At 39.7% G+C, this 19,395-nt stretch overlaps 1 protein-coding gene across 1 annotated transcript in view; it reads left to right on the top strand.

The window, feature by feature from the left end:
* Nucleotides 1–1,024: 1,024 nt before the first annotated feature.
* Nucleotides 1,025–19,395, top strand: part of LOC307030103 (ephrin type-A receptor 6-like) — a 58,871-nt gene continuing 40,500 nt past the window's right edge. The window contains 2 exon segments of the mRNA XM_079666315.1: nucleotides 1,025–1,576; nucleotides 8,190–8,254. Of these exon segments, the coding sequence (XP_079522441.1) occupies nucleotides 1,498–1,576; nucleotides 8,190–8,254 (144 nt within the window). The 5' untranslated portion in view covers nucleotides 1,025–1,497.

Genomic DNA, 19,395 nt, shown 5'->3' on the forward strand with positions numbered 1-19,395 from the left:
GCGGCCCCGACTTCTCTATGGTCACAACCGGATGATAGGAAGTTGGGGTGCGGTGGCTGTTAACCAAAAGCCGGTCAGGGGCAGTGTGGCGGATCGATGTTGTAGGACGACAGGGCGTTTATACATCGGGGCTCCACCCACTGTACCCATAGAGTCCAGTAGAGGGCGGAGCCTGTGTGAGATAGAATGGGGGTTACGTATTGTAACCTTACGGAGCCCTCTACCTAGGGGCCCTGTCTTTCCTATGCCGCTCGCTGAAGAGGGTAGGATGACAGTCAGGAGGTGTAGCCGCCTTATATACTGTGTGCGCGCACATTCAGGTAGGCTCGCCCTGATTGGCCGGCTATGTTTGTACAACTTCAGTTTGTGAACGCTCGCGTATCATTGATGAGAGTAGTACCCATAGAGTCCAGTAGAGGGCTCCGCCTGTGCTTATAGAGCTAGGATACCCCCGTTGTGTTGCGTCATGTGATGGCAAGAGGAACAGTTAATTACAGTACTTGAATAGGCTGCATTATAGCTTTTAAATGTTCACTCACAGCAATGAAGTGTAAATTAATGTGTGTGTGTGCAGCTTAAACCCACCATGCCCCATATCAACTTATACTATTAGTCTGCTCGCCTTCCTCTCCTGCCACCATAAATAGAAACTGGCCCAGACACATTACTATTCCAACAACATAATCCAATGCAGGTATAACCTAGGCTACATCATGGCACAGATGATACACTGACTTTAATAATGGCTTCATATTTCCTTCCATTTCCCCAGTGTATCCCCCTGAATCAATAACAGAGAAGCCCGCGCATTGCTCTGATGGGAAGGAATGACCCGCGCGTTTACAAGAAGCAAAGTGAGAGATTTCACACAGACCAAGTTAGATGTGCGCGCAATGACTTGTGATTTAAAAATCGGCTCCTCAGCTTGCGCCAGAAAGAGGGAGAGATAGATGGATAGAGAGAGAGAGAGAGAGAGAGAGAGAGAGAGAGAGAGAGAGAGATAGACAGAGAGAGAGCGAGGGGGTAGATGCACGCACGGATGCAGAGACACAGTGAGGGATGCATTGGCTGAAAGTGAAGCGGGAAGTCCGGGATTTTCCCTTTTCTCTCTCGATAATAGGGGTACCAACATTAACTGTCAAACTAATTGACTTAAACACTACTACTTTGGGACACTTTGGGGATACTCTGCACCCGGCGACCTGTCCTTGTTTGAGTTTAAGACACGGACACTACTCCACTTATTTTTGTTAGTTGTTTAACTCGCTACAGCTAAAGCAATCGGGCTCTTTGCGCTCAATGGCTGGCCGTTTATATCGTCTGGGATGGCTGAGAAATGAATAAGAACTCCTATGGATCTGAGAGTGACCTTCTGAGTGTGCGTACGGGGACCATTTCAGTAGCCTCTTACATGAAACCCCATATTTCCCTTTTGGGGATCTATTTAGGAGTCTGTGCAGCGTTTTAGTTCCGAGCGCACTCGTGTCTGACTCAACGATGTGCTCCGGGGGGAAATACTATGTGCTTTTGTTTCTGTTCAGAAGTATTCTGTCGGACCCGGGAACCACAAACCAGGGTGAGTACAAAGAGCATTCAAACCACGAACTTAAGAACAAGGTTGGGTGCAACAAATCTGACAAATGTTGAGTATTTCCAGAAACACGGAACCTCTGCCCTCTCCATTACGCACAAGGTAACTTAATCTTGTGCCGTTCAATCTATACCATGAATGTATAATGACATTAATATATATACACTTTAAACAAAATAAGAATAGTTAATAAATATAATGCAGTCACCTTATTGTGGTTAAGTGTAATCTTTTCACAGGTGACACTAGGCTAAAGTAACAGTATAAAGTCTTAATTGTATCCATAATGATAGAATGACACTGAGTGATTTATTTTTTTAACTCAGGTGTTTTACCATTCCCCATAAATGTAAATGTATTAGTTATTCAAGAACGAATACATCGACATTGATTGGACCCTATAGCATCGTTTTTTTGGTTGTTGAGTGGAGGTTTGGTTTGAAATGTGCAAACAATTTAAACAATTTCATTATTTATAGCCTAAAAATGTATGTCAAATATTTAAATATGTTGTGTGAACCAATATATATGATTCTGTGTTGCAGTATCTTACATAACAATACTTTAAAGCTTACACAACACCTTGTACACTAAAAATGGCAGTATACCAATGTGTTGGCTCTGATCTGGCTATGAATCTATATAGAACAACACACATGTATGCATGTGTTGCCTAAAAATGCATTCAACAATGTTGGTAATCCTTTTTATCTATTGTCCTGATCACACACATCACTGAAAGACTTAACATATGGCAGTATTAATAATAACTCACACACCTAGTCCTTCACTAAATATATTTATTTGGTTCAGAAGTTAACAAGGAATCCACATTAAAAAATGTACAGCTTCAAAATGCATGTAATATAGTCGATGTGTTGGAATCAAGTTCATTGATCTTAGCAGAGGCTCACGGTACTCCTCACTGATACTGAAGGCTAGTTTAAGAAAATCATCTTTAGCAGTAATAATCACGTGTTGGTTACTTTCAGTATCAATCTTACTCTGAATTTGTCCAAAAAAATTGGTTGTAGATCTAATCTCATCCAATCATTGATGCCATATATATCTTGCGATATCTGGCCACTTTTCCAACACGCTCAATCTCCTATACAAAAAAAACACATTGACAGCATTACATTTCCGTTTTCCTGATATCATTCCTCTATACTAATAACTGATGCTGTACAACTAGAGCACCCATCTTTAAAAGACTAAACATGCCAATGGAAGTCATCATTTAGTACATTGTTATCCACTTCATCTCAAAATATACAGTTACAGTATGTTGCTGAAATACATTTACAGAATCAAAATGCACACATTTATACCTGGGTTCTGTGTGCGGTACAGATTGAGATCTCCATCACCCAAATTATTAAGGCTCTGATACTTCACCATCCAAATCTGAGTGCACAGTAACATGGGCAAAGCCAGAGATCACAGAGTGTTACAGTAAATGTCAGCCTCTGGCCAACTCTGTCAAATGTAGTCATAATTTAGAGTTGTTTCTGTCCCCCATGCTGAGTTCATTCATAGCTGATAATATCTTTCAATAATGGCCACACCAGATTCCCTTTACTTTAGCTATAATTATTTCAAAACATTATTTATTTATTGTGTTGGAGTTTACACAGAATAATTTCCTGCTTTTCAAAATGTATTTTCTAGTCATATGGGCAGCATGTGCATATTTATGAGAAACATGGGTCATAATGATTTCATCTACATTCAGTCCATATCATAAGTCACATGGGAAATGGGTTTTCCATGATGTTATCTGTTCTTGACATATTCCACCTCGCACATTTGCAGGGGTCAGTTTAATATTCCTTCCTGAATGTTTAATGTTTAGGATACACATTTTCAAAGACTACAGGAGCCAAATGTCAAAGTCTCCTTCACTTCATTTTTTTTTTTTGTGTGTGTGTGTTTGCTCAGTGTTCCCCTTAGGATGCCTGTCTGCCCGTGGTGGTGACAGGTTTGAAGGCGAGGGGATGCACAGGGGAATCTTTAGAAAAAGACAACGTGAGGAGTTTAGAATTGAGTAAGAGCAGGCTTTTCTATATGTTAGTTGATGCAGTTTATCTGAGTGAGTTTGCTAGTGAATGTGAATTGAATATGAATGCATTCAGAGGGAAGTGAGAGAGATGAGATGTAGTTTGTATTTAACATGATATCGATTGGTATTTTAGCTGTTGTGAATGCAGTCAATATAAAGATACTTTACTATCAATTGTGTCAAATTAGGCCAGTTCTAGTTTAAGAAGTACGAAAAGTATACATGCCCCAATCAAATGTCTTCACATAAACTGTGCAAATTAGCTGTAAATAAATGATTTCCTTAATCGACTATATACTTAAACCTTTCTTTATCTAGTGTGTTTTTAAAAGGATCGGTCGGACATCTCGGTAACAGTTGACGCAACAGTAGCGTCGGGGCAGATGCTGCACTGTTTTCCTATTTTAATATGTCAACTTTTATCATCATCTCATAAAGAAAATAATGACTGTTCCTCCCCCAATGGTCTTCTGTAACCACATCCTAGAAACAGAAAAAAAAAGAGGAGCCTTATATAATTTGTTGTCTCTGGCGGATTTAAGCCAAGCTTGTCTTCTTGGATAGACTCAGACAAATACTAACTTGTTTTAATTTTGAGTGTTCATGAGCCGCATGTAGTCACCCAGAGCAAGTTTAAAAATATGTATCGCTCAATAGAAGGCTGTGTACTGAAGAGATGTGTGTAATCTATGCCACTATAGTAAGTAGGTGAGGCATTGACATGTGGTGCATGTGGACACAAAACAATAATATTTGGTGCAGGAGTGTTGGCAAGTATAAGGTCTAAAAAATGTATCACAATATAATCCAATAACGTATAACTAGAAGAAGGTGTAAAAAGTTAGCCTGGTTCTCTCCAAAACAAAAAAAAAGCCCACTTTTAAGTTTTATGTCTTTGATTTATCTGCAAAAATATCCAGCAACACGTCGAGTTATTTTCTCCTGTGACATTGAAGCCGTGACGTTCACACTGTCTTTGTTTTGGACTGTGTTCACGGTCAGATGCTAAGATTACTCTGTTACTGGTTCAAACTTTTTTGTTCAGTTTGATAGAACAATATGCCTATAAAAGCAGTTAGGCGTTAATGATTTATAGCTAAGCAACCGCCTATCAACAGGACAGTTATTACAAATTAAGTGTGTGAGTGAGCTTCAAGCAGGTAGAAACAAACTGAATGCCACAGATTAGCTGAAAAAGCATCAGGATTTGATTGTTAAGCATTTGTTTGCTGACACAATGAACATGTGCACCCGACAATGTAACTGCAGTGCAAGTGTATCAGTAAGAGATCACATGAGAAAATGGGGCAATTTATTGCTATAGAGATTATTTGTACCCACCATCTTTCTGAAATGTGATATTTCTCCGATGGTCCTATAGCAAAAGATATTTACAGATTACTATGCTCCCAGACACAATACCCAGACAGGAGTAATGTGATTTGCTTTCCTCCTGAGTGATAAAAATCTGTGTATCAAATTCAGCACCGTGGTCTTGGGTCATCTATTATTTCCTGGCTGCAAAGACAGTAGCAGGAATTTAATTATTTTATGACTACGATACTGTGTTTGTATGTTTTGTGTGTGTGTGTGTGAGTGTTAGTGTGTGTGTAAGAAACGGACAGAAACACAGTGAAGGGAGTTGTTGGGAAAAGTTTTCTGCTTTCAAACATGATATGGAACGGATCAGTCATCAGTCAGGATGGTTTTTTCTAGGCTAATTAAGTAAAAAATCCAAATCTCACAGTATTTATTTTTCTCTCCTCTCTGTGTCCAACTTTTGAACAGAACCAAGGCCATTTTATTATAACTCAGCCCTTAATTACCAGCAAGGGATCAAGGCTATATTAAGTCTCTGTAAATACTGAAGCGGTTCATTTAGTCTCATCAAAGTGTACCTGCTCTGGTTATCTGACTTGCTCTCAAAACAGAAGCAACCCCATTAAATTAGTCCAGATTTGGCAAAGTCCGCCGTAAACTGGAGTGACAGGTCATCTGAAGATGTGACTCCTTCGTCTAGAGTGTCGACTGAATAAGTGGGACGCACTTTATTGGCTGTTTGGAGACAAAGGAAATTGCACATTCATCCTATCAAATTGGCTGAGGGGGCTTAGCGCGGGGCCAGATAATGGCTCTTCATGCCTGAGCCGTGACCAGAGTGCAGACAGATTGAGGATGTTACACCTGTATGTACACAATGTGGTCACAGTTGTTAACATGCTCATCCAAAAAAAAAACACCTAACACTAATGGCAAGATTAGAATACAACATGTTTACTTATTTTAACATGCTCACCGTGTCAAATTAGCTATAGTCCTTCTTGGCATGACATGGCCGAGCGATGCTAAACTTTAGAACTGGACGAATCAGAGGTAAGCTGTTTCACGACTTGCATAGAGTGGTGCAGGGATGACATATTTACCCGGAAGTAAGCTGCACATGGGTTCCCTCGACAAAAAAGCAATGGGATTTCTCCATAGGATTTTGGAAAATAGCTCGAAATAAGGTCTGTGGAATACAAACCTGTTTGATAAATGCACATTTTGTTCAGCTGGATAATATCCAGATGTCTACTCTACTTTTATAATTTTCTAATCATAAATCTAATCGCCAGAAGTAAAATGCTAACTTTATGCTATAAACGAACTACAGCAGGGTCGCACGACTTCAACGTCACGCCAACTTGAGATCGATGTTCATAAATACAGATTCAAAATTGTACAAGTTGAAGCGTTTGTTTGAACAATTTGCCAGAGGCAAGTACTTGCTTTCAAGCAGAACAGGGCAAACAAACTTAGAAGGAGTGTTTACGTGTTCGGTGTGATGACGTACAACGTCCTCGACAACTCCTGTAGTCCTATTCAGCCACTTGTTAACAACCATCGTTTTTTAGACAGGTAAACTCTTCAGGAATCACCAGTGGAGTCACTGCTGATGTATTTAAGGTCATAGAACAAAATGTGATCCGTCTCTTAAATTTGTGTCAACCACAGACCTTATTTCCAGCTATTTTCCAAAATCCTATGGAGAAATCCCATTGACTCTGAGACGAGGGAACCGGAGGTGGTAAAATGCTAACTCACTTCGGGTTTTAGGGCTCGTTACTTCACCACTCTATTGTTTGCAAAACCAGACAAAAGAGAAAAGTAATATGAATTGTTACTCTTGTTGTTGATTGCAATGTATCTCAAATGCTGAGTAGTTTTTTTTCCAGTTAAGCAACGCTTCTTTTATTACTAAAATGAGCAAAGCCCCAAGTCTGCCAGAGGGTTATGCTGATATTGTACGGTCGGAATTGGACATGAGGTAGACAGATGTGAACAAAATCTTAAGCCAAAATGCAAAAAGTGGCTGTCCCTCATCATTAAAACATATAATTAGTCGGTTCATCTGTCTTTCATCTGTCTGTCCATCTACCTTTTGTTTTGTCACAATGGATCGTGTTCAGATTGGCATCATGCGTTTCCTTGTTTGCTTACTGGGGATAACCTCTGCAGTGCAAATTTGCCTTTTAGAACAATGAGGCCCAGATCGTCTTGTGCACTCATCTGTTCACTAATCCATTTATTGTTGTACATAACAACACTTTCCCAATTTGACAAAACATGTTCACACATCTCATTGCAGCTATCGCAAAACAGGAACGTCAATATTGTATGAAACTGCAAAACCCTGGATTACTTTTAGTGACTTTTAATATGTATATATTTTTAATTATCACTATAACATATTTGCATGTCAGCTACAGAATGGTGATTTAATTATGGCAAAACAATATATTATGTTTAGAGTAAGGCAACTAATACACATGTCTAAGGAATGACTGTTGTTAATAAAAAGATAGATATGTTGCTTAAGGCAAACTCCCCTCCTGCATGAAAGATTTACCGTACACTTAACCAGCATTCCAAGCACATTGGTACTGATAGTTGCAACTGGACCTAAATTGTGAGTAATCATCCAATATGGGTATCATTTTTGGGATACAAGGCTTTGCTATCAAGAGATGAATAAAATGGCTCAATGGCACTTTAGTGAAATTCCAATAATGTATTGTTCCTAATGGAAAGGTTGTCCCCATTGATAAAAGATGAACTTATTTGTCTTAAATTGGCTATTGTTATCCTTTCATTAGGTCATATTTATTTTGTTAAATATTTGAAGTTTTTTCTTTCTCCTTGACGCATCTTTGGCTCATCTTGATGTACACTCCTGACCTCTGAGAAGGAGAGTACTAATCTGCCAGACTTCCAGGTGGTAGTGTTGGTGTTCTTTCCTAAAAGCTGTTATTTCATAGCTGGTTGAATCTGATAAGGGCTTTACAGCTCTGTCTGCTTCTCATTGACAGCTTGATAACTATTGTCTGCTCCCTTCTTATTTTGTCACCTCTATTTCACTTCTTTTTAAATTCACTGACCAGCATATCTCACACTCTCTCTTCCCCTCTCATGTCACACTTTATGTTATATTGTCCTTCTTCCAACTTTTCTTCTCCAACTTACATGATTTTCTTTTCTCCACCCCATTCTCTCTAGTGGTTCTGTTGGACACTACGACAGTGCTAGGTGAACTGGACTGGAATACATATCCTGTCAATGGGGTAAGTAACATTAGTAAATAAGAATATTCACAACAGTATTTTGTGTCTGTTGTTCAGAAACTTGCCAATATTTGCCACTCAAACAAGGGAGCACAATGTATATTATACAACATGAAATATTAATGTTTGATGTTCATTGGACCTGAACATCCAAAGAGGCATAAACCTGACCTACAACCCCTTCCAACCTGAGCTAGAGTAGTCAAAATTGTCAAAGTTGTGCTCAAACTGTAAGTGTCAGCGACAGACAGGAGACAGGACCCTGGGTCTCAGTGTAAACATACAGGCAGCAGGCTTCATATTTTTCATGCCAACCTTTTTGACAGTATTCAGACCTATGTGTCATTCAGTGTCAACAACTCCACAAAACAAATCTGCAAATATATAACCTCTATGCCAAGGTTAAAACCAGGATAAAAATAGTTGACAAGTGAGGTTTTTAAGGTGTCCAGGTTACATTACATTCTTTCAATGGTATTTTAATGCTTAACCTCAACATGTGCTTCATATTGGACTGTAGTTAAGTTAGCCAAGTCAGTATTATGTGAATGATAATATATACAGCATTGATGTCAAGGCTCTGACCTCCAACACAAGGAAGCATCAAGCAAGGCAGAGCTGGCAGTGAAGAGCGATGATACCATCTGGGTGGATGCTTCTGTAGAGGTAGGGCTTTTGAAATGCTGAACAGTGTCAGCCGGAGCAGCAAGTGACAGCTTAGCTTTAGGGTGAGCAGCGTGGCAGCTGCCATGCAGAATGTGCAGAGCTTTGATGGCTTTAGTACACTACCACGATTAGTGTGTGTTGGAAATACAGTATGTTGCAGTGAATGGAAGATGTCTATACCATGACTATATGCTACTTTAAGTTAACTTTTCAACCAAATGTAGTCCAGTATTAACATATAGGTATGTGATGTTTTTTTAACCAGAAAACAATACAATATTTAACAATATCATGGTCTACATGTCAAAGTGGTAAATGCCTGGATAAACTTGTGTGTCACCATCATCCTTTATTCTTGAAATGAGGATCCACATCCAGTAAACAGAGGTTGTTAAGATGATCAGAATCATAATCAAGGTACTAGAATTAGTTAAAACAGTAAAGTAAAGTATGAAAGATTAAGTCGGCTTCTCCTTAATTGCGTACATGCTTGTGCATACAGCAGACTTGGAAAGAAACCATATCAAATGTTCAGGGATATTGGTTATATTATGTCTTATTTAAACATCATACCTTGAACATAATGAAGGACTACTATGAAAGGCCACATTTCCACTAGCTTTTTGTAATGTTTTTAGTGAAAAGACCATCGTGTGAACATAAACACTTCCTAGAGCAGGTATCACGTCTTTCAAATGTCACGCAATAAATACAGATTTGACCAAGCCTTTAACTAATTTAATTTTAGAAAATTATTTTTTACAGAGTTGAGCATTTTAGAAAGTGGAAATGCCGTTGATTTAATTCTGACAAATATTTCAGCTGGGACTGAGCAATCATCAAAAACATGAATATTTTTTCTACAATGTGTCTAATTCAGGACAAGATATGGGAGCGGGACTATTTCTGCTTTCAGGCCATTATTAAAAGTGTGATAAATCCTTTTGAGCAAAACCAATAAATAGAAACCAAGTACTGAGATATTTTCGGGGCCAAATACCAATATTGCAACAGCTTCTCCGCTGCACACAGCCTACACAGGTTTTTGCTTTGGGGAGCAACAACGTCATTAATTGGTTTATCAAAAACACAACACCACCATCCAGATTCACAGCAAATCAATAATTCATTACAACTACAGAGATTATAAAGATATTTTCATAACGCCTCTCTCACTCTCTTCCCCTTAGTCGGACAATGACAAATTGTCTTGTTCTAATCAAAGCCTCACACCTCTTAGCCTTGCTATTACAACAATATCTGTCTGTGCAACGTAGGTAAGAGCGTAAGAACGTGTGTAATGTCTTTTTCAAAGCCTAGCAACATGAAAGGTTAATACTCAAAATGATCACCTTGAAGGAACTCTACAATATTCATTTGTTCCTCCCTGTACACATACAGATACAAATACAGGTGACCACTGGCTTACCCACTGAGAATAAAAAGATAGTTGTCAGGGTAGCCAATACCAAAATACATGTTAAAGTGTGTAGAACTGTAAATGGATTTGAGTGACTCACTGATCCATGCTTCCCTGTGCTAAGGAAACACTTTGCGGTACTTTCCCCTGACATCTCCTGATCTTTGAACTTTGAAGAACTGGGGCCTCAAGTCCAGGGGGCACATGCTCAAAAAGGATTAAACAGGGGAAACATGGGAATACTTCAAATGTTCAAAGTGTATTTAGGAATGCCATTATCTGTGCTCGATTAATGTAGCTGATGTGATATTCATAGATAGTTAACCTTATTACTTCCCGCAGTTAAATTAAAATGTCATAGCGTAGCGAGATACATAAATAGGCATCCATGACAATGAAGCAAACACAGGATAGAATTAAAGTTGTCAATCAATATGAACAATATTACAGTGTGCTTTTCCAAATGTTTAAAGTGTTCCAATATGAACTTGGCTGTGCAAAGGGTGGGAGGTTTAATCCATGATAGCTAGCTTTGCCAGCATTTTGTCTTCTACCATCTTCTTCAGTGAGACCAGCTTGGATACATTGACAGACCCAGCCGTCTTTAGAAGTGTATTCAGTCTGTTGGCCTTCTTTTGGTGCTCCCAACATCACACTGTGACAGGACTCTTTACATGATTCATCCCTATCAGACATTGAAGGACCTGAGCCTCCTCAGGGAGTAGTCAGCTCAGACCTTTCTTATACAGGCTATCTATGTGTTGTATAGTTGGATGCCTAGTACTGGTTATTGATGCTCGATATGTCTGTCTAGTCAGCTCAATTAAGTGATACTGGTTTGTTGTGTCTTATATTTGTTGACACTGGTTGATCAGATTTAAGTAAATACTAACTGAGTTTAGCTTTTTTTTGCTTTAGCTGATATAGGTACAATGTGTGTTTTTGTTTACTTGTATTTATGGATGTGAATGAATAAATGAACAAATCGCACTTTCATGATTTCAGTTGGATACCACAGTGACTGAAAAGAAGAATGACTGATGGATAAATACATCTAATACATGATGTAGTAGATTTATATTGTTCTAAAGGTCAGTGAAAGTTATGTGTCCCGCAGGCAGAGAGTAGGTGGTTAATAAACCTGTCCTTGTATCGGCTTCAAGTCAACAGTTGTCTCACATATTCTGGTACATGAAAACAAGTAATTGTCAAGTGCCAGTTTGAGATTATGATTTAATAAAATGATCACATACTGTAGTTTATAGGCCAAATTCAAAAGCTCTCTTGAAGGGTGTAAGTATTCCTTGGCACTAACGGCACTGAATTTGCATTAAATTATTGCATTAAAGAGCACCTCTTTGCTCCTTTTCTGTTGAGCTCCCTTTTCACACAGTTCTTCTGCTGCCACATCCAGTGTCGTTATAGTTTAATAACATACATAAGCCATAAGTGGGCGAGGAGAGGGAACTGGCTGAGAAGTGCAGTCATGTAACACAAAATTAGAACGTACTACAGCGAACTTGTGTTGAATATAAAGTTGAAGTCACACTTGCACACCTAGCTTTATTCCCAGCCAATTGTTAAGATTGTGATGATGTCTCTTTATTAAACACCTAACCATGTAATTGAAGGTTATCTCTTTTACTACTAAATCTTTCAAAACAACTTTCCAGGGACCAACTTTAGTGGCTGTCAAAGATGTCTGTGACGAGCCGAGTGCGGACCTTGAGTTGCAGAGAACAACTGTGCAAGAAAAACTAATAACATCCCAACAAGAAAATTTAGAAAGTTAGAAATGTTAGAAATGTTTGAAAACTGTAGAAAGTTTCCACTTTCTGGCTGTCTCTGCACGAGGCTTTGCAACAACTTCTTTATGTCAGGGGGAAGGCTAGTGTGTGTCTCTGTGAGTTCAGAAAAGGGCTCAGTTGGCATCGTCAGTTTTCAAATAAGGATGCAGAACACTACTTCACCTAAGAGGTAGGAGTCTACCCTGAAGCCCGGTGCAGACAGGATGTGTAATAAACATATTGGGATTTACATGCACAGGTGGCAGCTGTTCCGTCCAGTATTGAGTGCCGGGACAAAAACACTGCAGGGAGGAAACATGGGAGAAAACAAGCTGTACTGTGCTACAACAGCATGTCAAGCAATGTGCATGGTTATTTTTGACTGGTTCTCATTATTTGTGATTTAGCAGTTTACATTAGTACAATAATAAATCATCAATGCAAATAAGTCAATTTTCATTTACTAAGCAATAATGTTGAAGTACTCCATGTTTCTTCGCCTCTCCTTCAAATCCCCTTTTGTATGCAGACACCATAGTCCTTAATTGCTGTGTTGGTTGCAGACTTGAAATCCCTTTGGACATTTAAAAGTGTTTCTGAACAAGAAAAAGCCATTACGACGCTTAATATGGGCCGGTCTAACTGTATGGTCATTGTGTTGATGAGGTGTTTTTATTGCTTAATAAGTGAGAACAAACTCAAGTGTCACAAAGCCAAACTAATTAAGCCCCAAATTGTTTTTATACACCTGTAGTTTTCATTAGTAATTTGTCTCAGTCAGACTCCAAACAAAGTCAACAAATAACTTTTTTTACCAGCCAGACTTAAAGATCCCATGTCATGGCCATTTCTACTGATCATAATTCCATTGTTGAGGTATACTAAAATAGATTTATACTGTGCAATTTTCCAAACTCACATTGGTTTCTCATACAGCATCTCTGTAAAGTATGTGTATTCACCGGTATTCACTCTGTCCTAAACGACTTGTTGGAGCTCCTGACCCCCCTCCCTGTGAGCCCAGTGTGCTCTGATTGGTCGCGAGGCTGAGAGGCTCGCAGCTGCTGCGAGGAGCAGGCAGGCTTCCGTGTCGGCGATACAGGAGAACAAGCGAAACTCATCCTGAGCACACACAAACACTCACAGCCTGAAGTAAAAACAATAAGTGTGGCTTGATATTGAGTAAGAAAAAGGTTTATAACGCTGTAAGAAAGGATCTGCGGAGGGCATTTGTCCGCGATCCCAACTTAGCAGCCCGAAAAACTTTTACCCATTTAAACAGTCGTGGTAGATACCTTTGTTTTAAACATCATAAATACACAAACAACAATGAATACTTACAGGTTGTGTACCCGAATCTCTTGCTGGTCCAAACAAAGTAGGAACAGCATCGTTCTTCAGTGCCCTACGCTGTACATATCCGGCATGAATAACTGAAAGGTTTGGGAGGCTTTGTTTCGTGAAAGGCTGGCAGAGGGTGTGGCCATAGCTCTGGGCGAGGCTACTGGGCATCCCTCCGTAGCGATACCATAGAGCGATACCCAGGAAGAAAACATTGGAAAATGAGAAATCTCCAACGAGGCGTTTTGGGGCAGCATAGGCAGGTCTTTTCTGTGTTAGAGTTTTACTCGCTACAGGGTGTACTTTGAGGGTTTTTGACTCTGCAGACCGTTTACATGCATAAAAACCTTCATAAAACACACACGGGTAATAACCATAGACTGTATATATAAATGGACGTAGTGTCCGTGACGTCACCCATAGGATTCTGTAGAGTTGCCGAGAAGCCCTTAGTAGGCGGAGTCGGCCACTAACGGCTTGACAGCGACGTCAGTCTAATCCCGCCTGCTCCAAATAAGGGCAAAGAGGCGGAGCCGAGGCGGGACCTGCTGCCTCCGAACTGGAAGTAAACAGAGCTAGCTCAGGCTAAGAAGCTAAGATAACATGAAATACGTGCATACCAAGTTACTGCTAACAGTGTAGTTCCCCTATATAAACGTTACATTCATAATCAAATGAGACAATCTGCAAGAGAATTAGCTATGTTTTGTTATTCTTAATGCTTATCATTCACACGTTATGAAAAGACGGACTCCACCGCCCGGTCCTGGACCTAACGGAGCCGCAGTGGGCTAGCTCCGGGACCATACTTGTCAACCCTCCCGATTTTAGCGGGAAACTCCCGATTTCATTGCCCTCCCCCGGTTTCCTCCCGGGGTCATATTTCTCCCGCATTTCTCCCGATTTCTGACAAAATCTGATTTACTCAGGACTGTTTCCACTCGGACTTTAATACAGCTACACGCAGTGGCGGCTGGTGGAAAATATTTTTGGTGGGGCTATGGAAATGGTGACAAAACCATACTAGGGCATTTAAAATCAGGAGACTAAATACGAACATTGTGTGTGTGTGTGTGTGTGTGTGTGTGTGTGTGTGTGTGTGTGTGTGTGTGTGTGTGTGTCATACTTGCGAACCCTCCCGATTTTCGCGGGAGACTCCCCCGCATTTCTCCCGATTTCTGACAAAATCAGATTTACTCACCACTGTTTCCACTCGGACTTTAATATAGCTACACCATTGTTTGGTTTCCATGGTAGCGCGTCTCTTTAGCAGCGCGCGCAACTCAAAGTCTGAGAGGGTGAGGAAGATGAAAACTGAACAAGAATTGACAACTCGACCCTCTGATCACTCCTTTCCTGTAAAATACAGGTCCAGCCCAAGCATGTGCTCCATGGTGCCACAGGCATTGCCCTTACAACTACAATAAGCATGCAAATGTTAATCTACAGCTCCGGCGATGCACTAGCACCGGAGTCTACACCTGCAGAAGCAGCCATCCCCTACTGTAGCGTCACCTTGGATACGAGTCTAAACAACTCACAGGTCAGGGCGCTGAAAGGGCGCCCTTTGAGCATCAGATCTGACGACGCTGATTGGCTGAAATTATGTTTCGGCGGCATAGTTTACAGGTAGCAACAGTCAGCTTGTTGGCTGCAGCTGCTCTGGCTGAGGGCTCCTTTCTACCGCCCGGACGAGAGAGGGTAATGATACACGCTGCGGCCAGGCAGGAAACATGTGACTTATCAGTAACTTTAGACATCGTAAAACCATTTTAAATGAGATTTTATTGTAGATTATACATTTTACTGATACCAACTATATCATATTTACCTTGTTCTTTAAAAATACAAATAAAAAAAAAATCTTTTTTGGAAATATATATTTTTATTTATTTTTTATTTTTAATGACAATCAAACATGTGGGAAGAGGGGGGGGCGGCGCCCGCCCCTATGGGCCGGCCGCCACTGGCTAACCCATTGTTTGGTTTCAATGATATCACGTCTCTTTAGTAGCGCGCGCAACTCAAAGTCTGAGAGGGTGAGGAAGATAGTCACAGAAAACAGAACAAGAATCGACAACTACTCTACTCTCTGCTCACTCCTTTCCTGTAAAATACAGGTCCAGCCCACACATATGCTCCATCCAGGATGGTGCTAAAGGCCGCAAGGCATTGCACTTAGAACTACAATAAGCATGTTAATGTTAATCTAACAGCTCCGGCGATCCACTAGCACCCCAATGCTCCCGATTTCTGAGGTCTGAAGGTTGGCAAGTATGTCCGGGACGCCGGCTGGAGCTAGCCCCCTGCGGCTCCGTTAGCTCCGGCGGCCACCACTGGGATAATTGGGTCCCCTATTAACATTTGCTCCTATAACTACAACTAACTAACGTTGTAGCCTCTAATGTTGTAGACTAGCAGAGTGGACAAGTTGCTGTTAGCTGACAGTGAGGCATGTACATGTCCATCAAAGTGACCACGCCCTAATTTATGCAAAAGCTTTAAGGCTTAATATTAATTAAACAGATGACTTGAGAAAAATGTCACCCCCACAATCCATATTCATGAAGGGGGGATCTAACTATACAGAGAATATGGTTTTTTGAACCACGATGTAAACATGTTTAATTCTTCTTTAAAGTTGGGCATTTTAACATTGGGGTCTATGGAAATTGCTCCCTTCTGCAGACTGCTCCTACTGGCCACTAGATGAACTGCAGTTTGAGGCACTTCCGCATTGACGTCCCGGCTCTTCCCCAGAGTTTGCCGCTTGGTAATAACTGGAAAAGCATGACATGGGACCTTTAAAAAAACTTGTTTACTGCACTCTATTATTGTAAGTTCAATACATTAATTAATTAAACACCTTGTTCTCAAAACCTGTTTTCTGCCTGCTACAGTCTGCTAGGCTTGGGGATAATAGGCAAAGCGATTAGTAGGTGCATATCTGATTGCCTCAGAGCGCGTGGGCTGCAGCTCATCTTTCAAAATAGAGGTCTGCATTTGTTTTGTCTGCTCTGAACCATGCCACATCCCAAGGGGGCATTTTAGAACACCGAGGCACACAAAGTGACAAATTACCATTTTCGGTTGTTTGTATGCATAATGGAACTTAAATTACTTAATGCTGATCTTATGCAAACCAGAAAGCCTGCTTTATTTAAAGATACTGAATTTTTGTTTCTGGTCTCTAAGGAGGGCACTGAAATGACAGAGTATATGTTACAGAAACTTCTACACTACAGCATTTCCACTTTGATACACTTGTAGGGAGTTTCAGCAGTAACAGGCTGACTGGCATGATCATTACATTTGAGATTTTCAGTCATGCTAGTGTTACTAAGGATTGCAATGTATTTCTCTCAGTCAGTCAAACACTTTGGTCGAGACAGAAATATCTCAACTAACGGATCTATTGCCAAGGAAATTGCTACAGATATCCAAGTTCCATGACGATGAACGTCACTTTGCTGCAAGTATTCCACTCTTTCTCCCCACCTTCCTTTATACCTTAGTTGCCAAATGCCCACCTGAACACAAACCAGTTCCTGTGTCCTGTAAACAGTTCTCCTGCTCTTACTTGCGATAAAGACATCTCTCGGAACATGTTCCTATGTCAGTACTGGGGGAACAAAATCCACTGGTCTCATTCAGAGCAAAAGGCATCCTAAAGTTCATCAAATCAAATGGGTCTTTGGTATCTTCGTAAGTTGCAGCGTTTCTAATGCAAAATTCAATTTTTGTTTCCTCAGGTAGTGTTAGTCTGCTGCAATGCATTGATGGTAATACAAAGGAAACATGTTGTACTAAAAGAAACTTTGGAAGACACCTGTTTGATTTGTCTGTCTCAAACTGCAAACTTGAGCCACAACTTTAATTAAAACCCCTCAAAGAAAAACCAAGAGGACATAAATGATAATAATACAACAAATATAGTTATAACATTATGCTAATGTTTACATATCTGAACCTAATTACATTATAATAAAGCTTATTGTATGAACATAGAAGTGAATTATATACCAAAGAGTTTCTTCTAGTTTTTGATTTTGCTCATTTGTTGCCATAGCAATGATATTTGATTACGTGACTTCAAAAGGCACAACGTAACATTATTATCTGGCTAGAGTCTCAAACGAAAGAGGATGTGATTATGATTGATTCATTATTTAGCCTGTAGGCGTCACATCGAGCTAATTTAGATAGCTTGATTAATATTAGATTAATTACTACGCTCCAGTCAAGGTTAAAGTGTTTTTAATAATTAATATTAGAGAACACTCTACCTCAGTTTCAATTTCTCTATTACTCAATTCTGTCATCTACCTTCATCTGGTCTTTTGTTAACATATTTAAGATGTTCATTAAGGACTTAGCAGCAACACCATGTGTGTGTGCATTCTAAAATTAAATTGTATGCATAGCACATTCGAGCAGTGACTTGCAAATGTTCTCCTATTGAACAGCCCGTTTTGCAGATATCACGCAGATACAGGATTACATAATGTAGGTACCAACAAGGTAGAGAGTGAAATCAATAAGCAGTTGCAGAGTGCTTTCCATTTAGCTATTTATGCTTTCTCACGTCCTCCTTCCAGTCCACTCCTGGAAATGATCGTGGAAGAGGCTTCAGTGTCTTGCCTCTCGGAGAACACTGGGAGACATATTGGATAGTGACACCCTTTTAATATTTAGTATTTCTGTCCACATTTAGGGGATTGATCCTAACATAGACATAAAGATTTCCAGACCAAAACCTTTGCAATAGGCTGAAAGGACCCTTTTATTTTGAGGGTTTCCCAAAAGTGTGTTATTGCCCAAAATGACAACCGTACTCTTGAACTGAACTCAGTATCCCATAATCCATAATGCAAGTTTGAGTGATCCATGTCAAGAGGTAAGGTAAAGGAAGGTGACATTGTATTTTTTTGGAATTTGCTCTCTTTTTCACTAGTTTATTCCATGTAACAGAAAACACATGGAGACAGGCCAATGGAGGAATAAATTATTCAGTTTGTTCTTTTTTAGCTTGGATATATTGTTAAGCACAGTATTGTTAAGTGAATATTCTCTTTGTAACTTTAATGATAAATATGGCCATGAAAGTTTTGGAGTTGTTTATGAGTGGACCATTTTGTGTTGAAATTAGTCTCATCTGGGGTGGGCAGACCGCTCTCTGCGGGCTATCAAGATAAATACTTACTGCTGACCTGTTCAGAGTGTTGAGCTGGTGTGAAAAAAGTATTTTCTTCTATAATAATCTAGCCTTCTGCACGTCATAGCCAAATGCTCACAGCTGCAGCATTTCCAAAAAAAGGTTACCACATAATTATTAGATCTATTGAAAGGTTTTTCTTTTGTCATTTTTTCCCAGTGATGCCAAAATATACTTTCAACCCCAGCTTAAATTGTACTGAAATTCTATTAAATCACAACCAATATACAGTATGCATGGCAGTGCACTTGCAGTGTTTACATTTGCTTTGTTCATATTATTAACTCGAGTATTGTTCAAAAAATGCATTATCTATACGTTTTCAATAAAACAGATGTAAATGAAGGCAATGTAAACACTTAGAAACGTTGTATAGTGTTATCCAGTTATTGAGATATCACTTTTTCTAGCTGTGTAACTTACACAATCCCAGCCGTCCATTTGTTGTGACAGTTGTGAGAAAGAGGTTCAGTAAATATACGTTTGAGCTTTGAAACTGTGATCATCCAACCGTTAAAGTGAAGCAGACAAATGAAAGAGTCGGGCTGATGCAACACAAGGAAAACATTGGTGAGACTAACTCATGATGATGTCAAACATCATGTTTCTATAGAAATTAGGTATCACTACATGAAATGCGAAATGCACAGGTTGTCCATTTTATATGGCCTAAAGACAGATAATTAATCACCAACTCAAAAAGTGCTCGTGT

The sequence above is a fragment of the Notothenia rossii genome, assembly GCF_949606895.1.
Source record: "Notothenia rossii genome assembly, chromosome: 2".
Classification (NCBI taxonomy): domain Eukaryota; kingdom Metazoa; phylum Chordata; class Actinopteri; order Perciformes; family Nototheniidae; genus Notothenia; species Notothenia rossii.